Source organism: Daldinia loculata (genome assembly GCF_022478755.1).
Source record: "Daldinia loculata strain CBS 113971 unplaced genomic scaffold F4817scaffold_92, whole genome shotgun sequence".
NCBI classification, from domain to species: domain Eukaryota; kingdom Fungi; phylum Ascomycota; class Sordariomycetes; order Xylariales; family Hypoxylaceae; genus Daldinia; species Daldinia loculata.
In genome coordinates, this window is record NW_026054946.1 from 44,181 (window position 1) to 57,238 (window position 13,058).

Sequence of the window (13,058 nt, forward strand, 5' to 3'; positions counted from 1 at the left end):
CATATCCATAAATCTACGCTTTTGAGACTTCATTCTTCTTCCTGATGTCCTTCCAGCCGGTTCCCCACGAGAAGACGAAACAGAGCACACCCATTCCAGCGGTCATGTAAAAGACACGGTCAATGCTCTTTGAATATGCCACTAACACATGGGTTATTTCTGCCGGGCTAATAGTCCTCCGGAAACCAGTAGCGCCGGCATTAATAATGGTCTCGGGGTTGACGGAAGGCGCATATTCGGGTATGAGCGTCTTCAGGCTGTTGGAAAATATGGTCTCAGCAAAACTAAGAAATAGAGCTCCGCCAAAATTCTGGGAGAACATGAGAAGCGCCATAGCGACGGAAATTTGAGCGGGGGGGAGTGTATTCTGGACAGCGAGAATCGGCTACAAAGATTTAGGTAATTAAGAGTTAGCGAACTATTAAAGATGCGTGTTTACAGGATAGGAGAGATGAGCCTTACCATTTGCATCCCCAGGCCACGACCGACTCCGTGAATGACTTGATAGCCTACCCACTCCCCTATAGATGTCGTAGGGGATAGAGTAGATAAGATTCCGTTGGCAATTGTCACCATAACTGCCGCAATAAGAGAAAATGGGAGATAGTAACCGACCCTCCCAACTGTTATATCCGTTAGTCACAAAAGCGTTCTGGTGGTCATTCTACTTACCTAGCCAACCAGATAGAACAGATGTGAAGAGCTGACCCAGGATGCTTGGGAGGAGATATACACCACTTAACAGCGGGGTCGCTCCCTTGACACCCTGGAAATACACAGGCAAGTAATAGGATAAGCAGAAAAGCTGGGACATTAGAAGTCCATACGACAAGCTGCTTGTCCATACAGTCTGCTTCCTGATCATTGAAAATGGAATCATTGCTTCGTCTCCTTTATAATATTCCCAGGCTAGAAATCCAATAAAAGTGACACCGGCACCGCAGAAGAGCCCAATGATTTGAGAACTATTCCATGCGAACTGAAATCCTCCGTATTGTAAAGCAAGTAGTAGTTCGATCGCTGCGGGCGCAAAGAGAGCAAACCCTATGAGGTCGAGTTTCGAATGGAGTGTGCGGACAACCGTCAAGGCTTTCGGCTTGGGCATTTGTTCGGGTATGTCGACGAAGACTAACATGATAGCGACGAGACCGCCAACGGGGAGGTTGATGTAAAAGCCTGGTATTAGAGTTTAGTCAGGTATTTAATGAATAAAAGTATAGAAATATTGCGACCTACACCATCTCCACGTTGTGTATTGTGTAAGTGCTCCTCCGACCAAGGGTCCCATTACCAGACCAAGATTTGATACTAATTAGAATAATTATGAGTATGCCATTTCGAGAAGGGGAACCTTTGGCTTGAACCTACCACCATAAACAAATCCCATTAAAGCTGTTCCATCCGTTAGTTCATCATGCACCCCCAAGTGCTTCAAGGGCACTTACTTGGCCTCTTCGCCATAGGGACACCTCCAGCGAGAATAGTGAAAGCCCCATTCATAATTCCCGAGGATCCCGCTCCGGCGACTGCCCGTCCAACAATAAGCATTTTCGAAGAGTTTGCCACGCCGCAGAGCAAGGATCCTAGTTCGAAAATGCCGAAAAAAATCACAAACGTCCACTGCATACAAACGATAAATAACGCGATCGAAAAGGATATAGGGGATCTGTAGTTACTGACCTTGGAGCTAAAATTCATGTATATCTTGCCAGTTAATAGTTGGAGGGCCGCACTAGATCTATGTCAGCTGGCTGTTCGTTAAAAGAACAAGAGATCATACCTTCCAAGCTGATATGCTCCTCCATACCAACCGATATCAGCAAGGGAGTGGAATTCACTCGTGATCCGGGGAATGGCCTACGATGCCTTAGCTTCAAAGTATTCTACAGACGCCGAGTAGTACCTACCGTAGCTACTATAGACGTATCAAGCATGATGAGAAGACAGACGAGGGTGATGGCGGCCGTGACGCTGAAAAGCTTGAAGCCAGTTAACCATTGTTCCTCGTGGTTAGCGGCTGGTCCAGTGGGTTCATTAGTTCCTGTGTCAAGACCTTTCTCAGATGGGGGAGACATGTTCTCGCGTTCGCCTTGTTCTAAAGATTGCCGCCTAGTGGATGATGAAGATGATGCCGACGCCATTTTGCCAGGGAGCATTAAGTGATAAGCGAAGAATCGCAATACAAGGAGCTGTCTCTTGCGAACAGACTTAATTAGACCCGTTCAAAAGGTTTTTATAACAGCGAAGAAGTCCATTGCGGAACGTAATGGTCGAGACTGACAACAGGGCATAAGGGGGCTCCTCGGATTTCGCGGGTTCAGCATTCAAATCCGAAAATCGAAATCCGACGCACCAATGATTTGCTTTGCTGCATCAATCTCAATTACTTCTACACTCCACGCCCAGATCATTTTAAAGTAACTAAGCGAGGATATCTCTCGCGTAACCGGATCTTCATTAGATACATCTTCTTCTAGCGTAGGCGGGCTTTTTAATCGTCCCGCTTATACAGCACTATTGCAAAAGTTACCCCGAGATTCGTAATTCGCGATTGCGAGTCAGGGGACAAGACTCCGGTTTCTAGTACACGCCATCCTACATCCATCCTATGCAATATAATGAAAGCCAATGCGCTCCCTTTCTGCTGTACAGTGGAAGGTGTAGGTAGTAGCCAATAATCTGTGATCGTCGATGTACCAATGGTGTCCATCTCTCAGTCCTTAATATATTAAGCAGTGGCTAGTTCGGGGGAATATACAAATCTGTAATCCAGTCAATGTCCAAGAAGTCCATTCCAAGGAAGTCTTGCAGAGGGATATCATCAAAATTCTGCGGTATAGTGATATTAGAGAGCGCAAGTTCCTTTGATCGTAATTCTGCTTCCCAACCCGGTCGTAAAGCCCGAAACATCTGTGCGGCTCGAAAGAATATGTCTCTTTCCTGAACGCCCCCGTTATCTAGACCACCAAGAACTTCTACCTGCTCCATATTGCTAACGACGCGATCTAAGATGAGAAGGGGGTCCATCACCCCAGCACCATCTCCGACACGCGCTGGGTCACTCATAATCCTAAGTCGGTAGAGTGTGACTAGGCAGCGCAGCAGTTGCGAAAGTATTGAAGACGGGAACCCAATATAGGTATCCGGTGTTAGTGTGAAGAAGACATCAAACCAGGATTTTATCGATGTGAGGCTCGCATTGACAGTTTCTCGTTGAGACGTTAACGGCTTGCCGTGAAGAAATGGCGAAAGTGTAGTCTCTAACTCCGCGCTGTATAAATGTAAAAGTAGCACCTCTACAATAATGTGAGCAATAGAGTCTAGACCGGTTTGTATGGCAACCTACCGTTCCTCTGGGGCTTGCATAGGACGCTTTCTTTAATGTCTTGCAATTGTGAATATAAGCCTTCAAGATATGTATAAGTGGGCTCTCTCGCTCCATCATACAAGGCCTGCTGGTTCGTTTTCTCGATGATCAACTGCAGCTGTACTTGCTTTACAAGTACCTCATCATTCGAACATTCGTTCTCGTCGCTTAGTATTTGGAGGCAGTCATCCATGTGCGGTGTCCAGCGCAGCGCGTCGATTTTCTGCAGGAAGGAAGATATTCTGCGAATGGTGAGTTTATGATCCGAACACATATCAAATGGTGTGTATACATTGACGTAATTAGAAAGCAGCTAAGCACAGCTCGCCGTTCCTCCATTGTCCGTGGTATAGCAGGTCTTGAATGCTTCCTATTCCAACACAGCGTCAACTCGGGATCTTTAAGAACCGGTTTAGTGAGTCCTAAGTCAAACACTAAGGACACCGCAAGTTGAGTAAATAGTGAGAGAAAAGGCTCGCGCTGGACTTGGTACGTGGCCCTAGGAAGTATTAGTACGCAACATTTCGATCCTAGCTAGCGAGGGAACACTATACCAGCCAATGAACGCTAGGAGCCCCAGCAGAAGGTCGATGCTCTTTACAGATCGGATTATCATCTCTTGTGCTACGGTTTGGCGTATTTTCCCACCTAAAATCTGTTGCTGTAACGTCGACTTAGAACCCGTTGCCATTATGCAAAGCCATAAGAACGGCTTCTCCTGCCGGAGCTGATGGGCAGTGGTAGTAGATGGAATGTAAACGAATGGAAAATATTTTAACTTGTAGGTCTTGAAATTCGAAAGATATTCTTCCGCCTCAGCTAAGGAGGGTTCATATGAAGCCGTATAATCAGAATCTGTAGTCTGGCTCATTATATTGTGAATATGGTCATTTGGGTCAGTGGAAGATGAGTCTTTATTAGATTGATGATGGGAATCAGCATTAAGTTCTGCCTGAATACTGTTATCAGGTGGAGAGGCGCCCATAGAGGCTGAGGGCTGGGGAGATGCGACGGCTGAAGTACCCGATGCACCGGTTTTAATAAGTGATATCAATCCATCTAGCTTCTCTTCAAGCCGCGCTGTCTTCTTCGTTTTGGTCACGGCAGGCCGTTTGTGGTTGCGTCGCCGAACCGACTCTCCCGGGCGACATTCTCTATTTAGTCGATAGCACCTAGCCCTATTAATTGTCTTATCTGAAGGGAGAAAGGTGAAAATATACTTGCCTCTCACAAGGACCTCCAACTGGACGAATAATACACTTGCATTTGGACTGGGCGCAGCTCACACAAGCGTGACCGTAAGGTGCCGGAGTACCGGAAGGGGTTGATGGGTTCTGCTCCATGCTGGGCCATCGGGATATTGATACAGGAAGAAGATACGTTAACCGTACTTTAGGTTACTTGAGTAAAAGTTAGATATAAATCCATATCACTGGGAGAGAATTTGTATGGATGTTCTTCGATGATCATGAATAATTCGTTAAAGTTCAAGCACCGACTTATCACTGTAAATATTGATCATCTAATATCTGCTTACTTCATATTTCGTTTAATACATACCATAAATAGGAGACGGTTTAATGAGCAGTATCAATTGGATTTGATTGGATAATTAGGTAAGCAGTTATGTATTGCACATCTTTTATGAAGCGCAAGAATTATGAGATGCTGACATCAGCTGACAGACATAGTTGAGCAAGTGGCACACAGCTGACATACATACAATAGATCGTGAATCCCGTTTCTATCTCACAAATTGAATATTGGGACATGTTTAACCAAAATTCTATAAGTTAGGTAACAAGAGTTCTTGCCATGTGAGGGATTCCCCTCATAGCTTATAGCAACAATGAGTTTTGCTGATTTTACTGTTTTTTTTATGTCAAGTTGGGACTTCATCCGATCTATAAGCATACTTTGGTGCCTGGCCAATTCAATATATTGCTGTGTATTGCGAGGCGAAGAGTCAGAGCATACTAAGCCTAAACATAATATAACGATAATTAATATAAGTAACTTAGGTAAGCTAAGTTCTATTTACGTAGATTCATTTGATTAATCTCTAATGTCTTGAAGCACCCTAGCTTGGGTACATTATGGGGCTGGGGGGGTCTATTGACATAGTGTCAGCATACGTGTTGAGGTGTGGACATAATGTCGGCCATGCGCATGTCAAATGACTGTTACTACGGTGATTGGCTAGTATATGTAATATGGTTACCCCGGGGGGTGATCATATCCATAAAATAAGGATGACCAGGTCTGAAATAGCTACCGTACGTACACGATTATATCTCGTTGTAATTGTATTGCGTTCGAAATGCTGATATATTAGGAAAGATTGGCCTTTTAAACATCGTTACCAACGGTAGTCACGGTCACCTAATCGATAGATGTCACGTACGAGACGATGTCAAGTGAAGTCATCGTCACCACCCAAGGGTCTAATAATATTAAAAATAAAAGAATAGAAGGCCCTGTAATCTAATACAAGGCCTTGAAGATATATATATATATGAGGCATATAGCATATAGGCACATGCAAAAGTCAATTGAAAAGATTACTTGAACTAGGTACTATTACGAGATTACGAGATTACGGGCTACGTGTTTTACCATTACACTACAAGGTCATTACGATTACGAATGATTAAAGTTTACCGTATTGCAGTATATATGCATACTTCAGGCCTTTATTTAACCTGTATATACCCGGGGCTAACATTGTATTAAATCTCTGACATCGTGTTGAATTCCTGACATCGTTGTGGACATAGTGGCTATTTGGACATCGTCAACAGGCCTGGTAATTACGGCAAAATAGACAGTACCTCTGACATAATAAATACCTTGACATGCTATCTATTCGTACTGACTTGTAAGTACCTGCAATGAAATCGGTACAACAAGCCTTGCTGACATTGTATCGACCTATTGACATGGTCTTGACATAGTATCGGGGCCTGTAATTATGTAATTATACTGACACCATTGCTGACATAATGTCAATAGACCCCCCCAGCCCCCCTATGTAGGTAGTTTATGTCCATGTGTACCTAGTATATTTGCTCTAACATGGAATGTGATTTCACCGTTTCAGTGTTCTTTCACTTAGTTGATGGCGATTAAATTTCCCCGCTTAAGTCGTTTTTATATTCATTAACATATATTTAACGGTATGCTAAATGAGTAAGACTCTGGAATAAGTTGACATACTATCTTGTTTTCAGGTGCGAAATAACTACCAGTATATACCCCACTGAGATGAACAAGCCTAGACTCATAAATGACTTAAAACATATCATTTTAGGGATGGTGCAAAGATTCGGTCGATCAGATGTTAACCGGCAACGTATTATAACCATATCGCATTTGAGGACATACTTAGACTACTTTTATTGAGGTAACTACCCGTTAGCTTTATGGTGATAACTTACACACTGGCTGGGGCATAACAACATCCATACCTTAGGTAATCACTAGTGCAGCCAAAGACTTATTAATATAGCCTTATCATGCGTGATTAGATATAAATATGTCTTGTAGAAGTATGAAATATGATCATTGAACATTTAATTTGTTAAGTTACACTTTAATTAGATAAAGGACTTAGTCGAGGCCTTAAACCGTTAGTTTTCATCAGATGGAGACGAGACTCGAGTGAGGATCTTCCTCTAAAATAATTAGTATGGATGATATAAGATACTTCTTACACGGTCACTACGACTTTAGCTACGTACATCGTAGGTACGTTAGGAAGGACTTTTATAATTAACTTGTTTCACTTTAGCAATCAACTCCTATGGTTTCCTAAACCCATTCGTAAAGCTAACCATAAAACATCGTACAATCTTCTTTCTGTCTTCTACAATAACGATACACAACTGGATTGCCACTATCACAAGAGGGAACGTATGGAATATTAAGGATCGGCGCTCCTCGGTGGAAATGACGTTTAACCCGCGGGTCGGACCGGATCCGCTTGGTATTTGATATTTTACCCGGCCGAACGGAGCTCTACCGATTTCCCGGGGAAATCTGGACCACGGTCGAAGACAAGGTCTGGCCTTCGCGTATTATGTTATCATCTTCCCGGTTCTGCCCGATGATGTTTTACTACTGCAACAGCACGGATTGGGTCCCTCGGCGCTAATTGTTATCTTTTGTTAGCGCTTGATGACCTCACGAAAGTAATTGGATACATCTTGACGCTGATTTGAGGGTACATTATTAACAAGATACCCCGGTTTTCTGATTATAGATGTTGGAAGATGGTAACTAAATGAGCATTGAATATAATAACCGTGCACAAGTTCACGTGGCCGTCCGAGTTTTCTCGTAATCTTAAGATTAGGTGTCCATCCACTACGTAAAGACGTTATTTTGATCTCGCCTCTATCCATCTTGGCTGAGACGCTTCGCGATTTACGTAAAGAAGCCAATCTAAAAGACCCATATGATCTTGTCATTCTTTAATCCTAGACGATAGTTATTTGCATAGGACCCTGAATACCCCAGAAAGACGGAAGATGTCGGAATACCTGGCAATTCAACTAGCCCAATTACGGGATGAACTTCGGTAAAGTATAATGGACAAAAGGGGAAAGATACTACTACGTATCCAGCCTTTGGATGAGCCTAGATTTATGAACCGCACGTTGGATGCGGATATGCGACGCAAGGACGATTACGCGGTGCACGTCGAGTCCCAGTCTGCTAATTGGTCACACCGCCGATCATGGCAGCCCGAAAAAGACCTTACCCAAGTCCCGAATGATCCCCATGCGGCAGGGTTGAACGGGATGGAAAAAGTCGGATCGCTGTTCGTGTATATATGTATATTTTCATGCAGGGGCCGTTATCAACAACTTCCGAACAGCAGAAGGTCCTTTCAGTTGGTTTCAATCAATAGCAGGGTTGATAGGTAGTTCGGTATAATCGAATCTACATTGTTGGTAGAGAACTTCATAAGGCCTGGGTACATAATGCCGTAGAGTGAAACCTCGGAAAGTTAAGGGCCTAATATCGAAATATAGATTCTCCGATAAGACATGTGAAAGTTCAATGTTGCACTTCAATACATGTAGGAAGATAAAGATGTACTAATAACTTGACTCTCTTAAGATGTATAACATGCCTACCTCCTAAATACTTAATAAAATCGCCTAATGTTTGAATTTGTATAACTAATGCAAAAGGCCTCGAGGATTTTCTTTTTACCTACATGTATAAGTAGTTTTATACCGACGTCATTTCTTCATTAACTGGTATTAGTTCCAACGTAACTTCATTTAAGTCTTGTACAATAAATTTAATATTCCCGAGGCTCTTAGAGGTACATCATAATTGTAGCTTGGTACCTTGTCTCTCGCCCATGTACCCGGGTCTACCCTTCTAGTTGCCTCTTCCATGTGGGGCTATTGAAAAGACGGGGAAGTACGTACTAGTACCCCGCCATTTGCCGATTTCTCCAACTTCCATTCCCCCTGATTCATTTTTCTTCTTCGTGCAGGTGTTTTACAAGTCTGCAGTAACAACAATATGGACAAGATAATTTTCTGGAATCATCGGTAAAGTCCTAGTTACTCGGGTCAAATAGGTAAATACACGAACTGTAGTGTACTAAGTTATGTAGATCTTGATGCACGAGCGACGAAAATGATGGGTAAACTCAAGGCCGACAGGCTATAATCCTGGTCGGGAGATTGATAGGTGCAGTAGGTTACAGAACAATTACAGGACGTTGCAAGGGTTGTGAGTTGGGGGAGGCTGAGGAAAATAACGGAATAGAACGAAAGTCAATTGCATATGACACCACACACCACACTGCCACACACCAACTTTCACCTCCTAGATGCCGATCCACCTAGGCTTGCAGGCTTGCAGGCTTGCTAGAACAAACCTCTAACCTAACCTCGTTCAAGATCTTTCACGGCTTACCTTTACGCGCTACGCAACGCAACGCAACGCAACGCCACAACATCCTTGCTAGGGTACCGAGACAAGCAACAAAGAGAAAAGTCCTGTTCAGCTCTTCTTCCCGATGATGCAGGGTGGCCCGCTCCGGTTTGAATTCGTGCCTCAATGCCTAATCAATGACAACGAAACTGCTGGCCAGTGGAATGTCTCGCTCAAACTTCGCCATCTCCACATCTTCCTTCTCTCCTATATATCCTCGGGTCCGTGCCATGACTAGTAGACCGAAAAGTTACCTTCACTCTACTTATATTGCCGGTGTTTTGTCCACTACCCCATTTAATCAAATTAGATATCGATATTCCCCGTTTGTCTTCGGCTGCAATTGTTCCTTCAGCTGCTATAATTGTGTCGTATTCCGAAATTCGTCCAGCTTAAGAACCATGAACGACCCAGTTGTCAGAACTGCTTCTCCCTACACCGATCCCACAGTAAAGGGTCCAAAGTCTCAGCAGCTCACCCATGGTCATTCCCATTCTCTTCTTCAGCATAACAAGAGTGAGTTGACCTCGAGGAAATCCAGGAGAACGCGTTATTCCTGAATCCGTAGCCTTGGAGAGCTAACATTGCTATTCTAGTGATTCCCAACAACAAAGTCAACAAGACAGCCCTTCACCCTGGTGGCGTTGAGTGAGTATCCCTTTTCCAAGGTACACAATGAACAGAGAGCTCTTTGCTAATCTACCTTTTGCAGACCCCACCAGGAAAGGGAGCACACAGAGCTAGGTACGAGTCAAGTCGTCCAAACTCAATATTCGGCACTACCCGCCCAGCCTTTGTTCATTTGTTTACTAACATTAAATTTAGAGGAGGAGCTGCACGAGAAGGCACACATCGACTACGATAGAGTTGCCATTGTAAGCCGTCTCTGTCTTGAAGATGTCTATTAGAAATCTAACTAACGAAACAAATAGATTCCTAACCCTTCAGTTCCTGCCCTGTACGAAGATGCTCTTGTAAGATGACCTCCTAGACCAGGTCACGCGACCAACATCCAACACATACTAATTGGGCATTAAAGGTTTATGAGATGGGCTCGGCTATCGCATCGAGCGGTGCGTTGACGGCCTACTCTGGTGCAAAGACCGGCCGGTCACCTTCAGACAAGAGGATCGTAAAAGAACCGTCATCAGAAAACGATATCTGGTAAGGATTCCCGTGTTAATCACATGCATTATAAGATGATAACTAACCTATTTTCAGGTGGGGACCCGTTAATAAACCAATGGCTCCTGAGGTAAGAGGATATTCTTCGTCATTATACGTTAATTACCCATCAGCAAGCACACATCTATCCCCCATCGTTTCCCTCTCCATTAAAACCCCCCACTCCTCCTAGAAGCAAACCTTGCAACGTTGAGGTTGTTGGTCTCAACCTCTGCTTGGTTTGAGTATGACGACCTCTTTGCGTCACAGATCTCCCAAGTCAACCTCAAGAACCATTATATTGAGTTTTTGGTTGGTTGTTACCCCAATTGCCCAGATTCAGTTTGAATCACGCATCTTTCGAGAAGTCTCGTAGCGCCTGGGCTAGACTTGTTGAGCTGGAGACAACCCCTGTCATTGGCGTCATCTAAGGCTTCAGACCCCGGGCAGCTCGGCCCAGATCCGGCAATAACCTGCACCCCGCCTATCCGCACTTCCACAAGGCCGGGAAATTCTCAGCCCCACAAGAATCTCACGTGCCAAATTTATCCTCATCACGATCTAGATCTAAGACGAATTCGCGATAGCTAACATGAAGATGACATAGGTATGGAAAATCAACCGCGAACGTGCTGTCGACTACCTGAATACCCGAACCAGAATTTATGTCATCGACGGTTACGCAGGCTGGGATGAGAAGTACCGAATCCGAGTTCGAGTCATCTGTGCCCGTGCCTACCATGCTTTGTTCATGCGCAACATGCTTATTCGCCCTCCGCGAGAGGAGCTGGAGCATTTCCATCCTGACTATACGATCTATAATGCCGGAAGTTTCCCGGCTAACAGATATACCGAAGGGATGACCTCGGGAACTTCGGTCGCCATTAACTTTGCCGAGAAGGAGATGGTCATCCTCGGTACTGAGTATGCAGGCGAGATGAAGAAGGGCATCTTCACCGTATTATTCTATGAAATGCCTATTAAGCACAATGTACTTACTCTTCATTCGTCCGCAAACGAAGGCAAGAATGGCGATGTCACGCTTTTCTTCGGCCTTTCCGGAACTGGCAAGACAACTCTATCTGCCGATCCTAACCGAGCTTTGATCGGTGACGACGAGCACTGCTGGAGCGAGCGCGGCGTCTTCAACATTGAGGGCGGTTGCTATGCAAAGTGCATCGGCCTCTCGGCAGAGAAGGAGCCAGATATTTTCAACGCTATCCGCTTCGGCTCTGTCCTCGAGAATGTTGTCTTTGACCAGGAGACCAGAGAGGTCGACTATGACGACGCTACCCTTACCGAGAATACGAGATGGTGAGTTGACTTCCTTATAACTCGTTATGATCGAGCTGAAACTGACAACTTTTAGTGCCTATCCCATTGAGTATATCAGCAACGCCAAGATCCCCTGTCTGTCGGAAAACCACCCCAGCAACATTGTCCTGTTAACCTGCGACGCGCGTGGCGTATTACCGCCGATATCGAAGCTTAACAGCGCGCAGACAATGTTCCATTTCATTTCCGGTTATACCTCCAAGATGGCTGGTACTGAGGATGGTGTAACAGAACCTGAAGCCACTTTCTCATCATGCTTTGCTCAGCCCTTCCTCGCTCTGCACCCTATGAGGTACGCGAAGATGCTAGCGGACAAGATAGAAAAGCACTCAGCGAATGCTTGGCTCCTGAACACCGGTTGGGTCGGTGCCGGTTATATCCACGGCGGCAAGCGGTGCCCGCTCAAGTACACTCGTGCCATCTTAGATGCTATTCACTCAGGCGAGTTAGCAAAGGCCGAGTATGAGACGTATGAAGTTTTTAACCTCCAGGTTCCCAAGACATGCCCTGGAGTGCCTTCAGAGCTGCTCAACCCCAGGACTGCCTGGACTGCGGGGACAGACAGCTTTAGCGAAGAAGTCAAGAAGCTTGGTGGATTGTTCATCGAGAACTTCAAGAAGTACGATTCAGAAGCTACAGACGACGTCAAGGCGGCTGGCCCGGTTGTTTAAAAAAATTAAGACGCTCCACGGCATCTTTTCTTTTTGATGTCTTCTTTTTCTTCATCAGTTTGGAGTCGAGCATCTGGCATGATTTTTAGGGAATGACGCATCCGCGGAATAATAACCACGGTCGGTCTGCGCAAATACACCGGATGCGAAACCAGACAAATAAGAGCTGGCTGTATAAATCGAACGCGAGGATACCGAGTAATTGTACACGGCGTAAGAACGCTTTGGTGAAGCACTATCCATTGTCAGGGTGCAATCGAAATTAGATAGTCTTTTCTTATGAAAAAAAAGAGTTAGGATATAACAATCTAAAGAAATTAGTCCCAGTATTTGATCGTATGAGTGACCTCGTATCAGCTGACTAGTGGCTTTGAGAGCCAGAAACGACATTTGTCATATGACTATTCTGTACTAAACAATTGCCTTGAGGGGAGTATGATAAGAGCTCAACCTTTTAATATTTACAAAAAAGGAATTAATTGAAGTGAGAGTCCTGGTATCGTCTTGTCTTACCTTAGGTAGGTACACCAGGTAGAATGAGCACTTAAAATTCAATACAGAAC

At 44.6% G+C, this 13,058-nt stretch overlaps 3 protein-coding genes across 3 annotated transcripts; 1 reads left to right on the forward strand and 2 right to left on the reverse strand.

Annotated features, from left to right (window-relative positions):
- Positions 1–13: 13 nt before the first annotated feature.
- On the reverse strand, positions 14–2,141 carry F4817DRAFT_369538 (putative MFS multidrug transporter; the record flags this gene model as incomplete). Its single annotated transcript, XM_049307364.1, has 9 exons — positions 14–385; positions 463–623; positions 673–1,176; positions 1,237–1,308; positions 1,369–1,392; positions 1,446–1,620; positions 1,681–1,732; positions 1,781–1,857; positions 1,908–2,141. 9 exons carry the CDS (start codon positions 2,139–2,141, stop codon positions 14–16), a joined length of 1,671 nt encoding a protein of 556 aa, XP_049154056.1.
- Positions 2,142–2,351: 210 nt separating this feature from the next.
- On the reverse strand, positions 2,352–4,881 carry F4817DRAFT_353233 (uncharacterized protein). The gene is made up of 5 exons (XM_049305337.1): positions 4,592–4,881; positions 3,922–4,539; positions 3,660–3,866; positions 3,347–3,609; positions 2,352–3,296 (listed from the first exon to the last, which is right to left on the reverse strand). The coding sequence occupies exons 1-5, from the start codon at positions 4,708–4,710 to the stop codon at positions 2,740–2,742; spliced, it is 1,764 nt and encodes a 587-aa protein (XP_049154057.1). The 5' UTR covers positions 4,711–4,881; the 3' UTR covers positions 2,352–2,739.
- Positions 4,882–9,726: 4,845 nt separating this feature from the next.
- On the forward strand, positions 9,727–12,495 carry F4817DRAFT_362346 (phosphoenolpyruvate carboxykinase-domain-containing protein; the record flags this gene model as incomplete). The annotated part of the gene is made up of 9 exons (XM_049306523.1): positions 9,727–9,841; positions 9,922–9,973; positions 10,038–10,069; positions 10,151–10,200; positions 10,258–10,299; positions 10,365–10,489; positions 10,547–10,580; positions 11,097–11,803; positions 11,859–12,495. The coding sequence occupies 9 exons, from the start codon at positions 9,727–9,729 to the stop codon at positions 12,493–12,495; spliced, it is 1,794 nt and encodes a 597-aa protein (XP_049154058.1).
- Between the last annotated feature and the right edge of the window lie 563 nt (positions 12,496–13,058).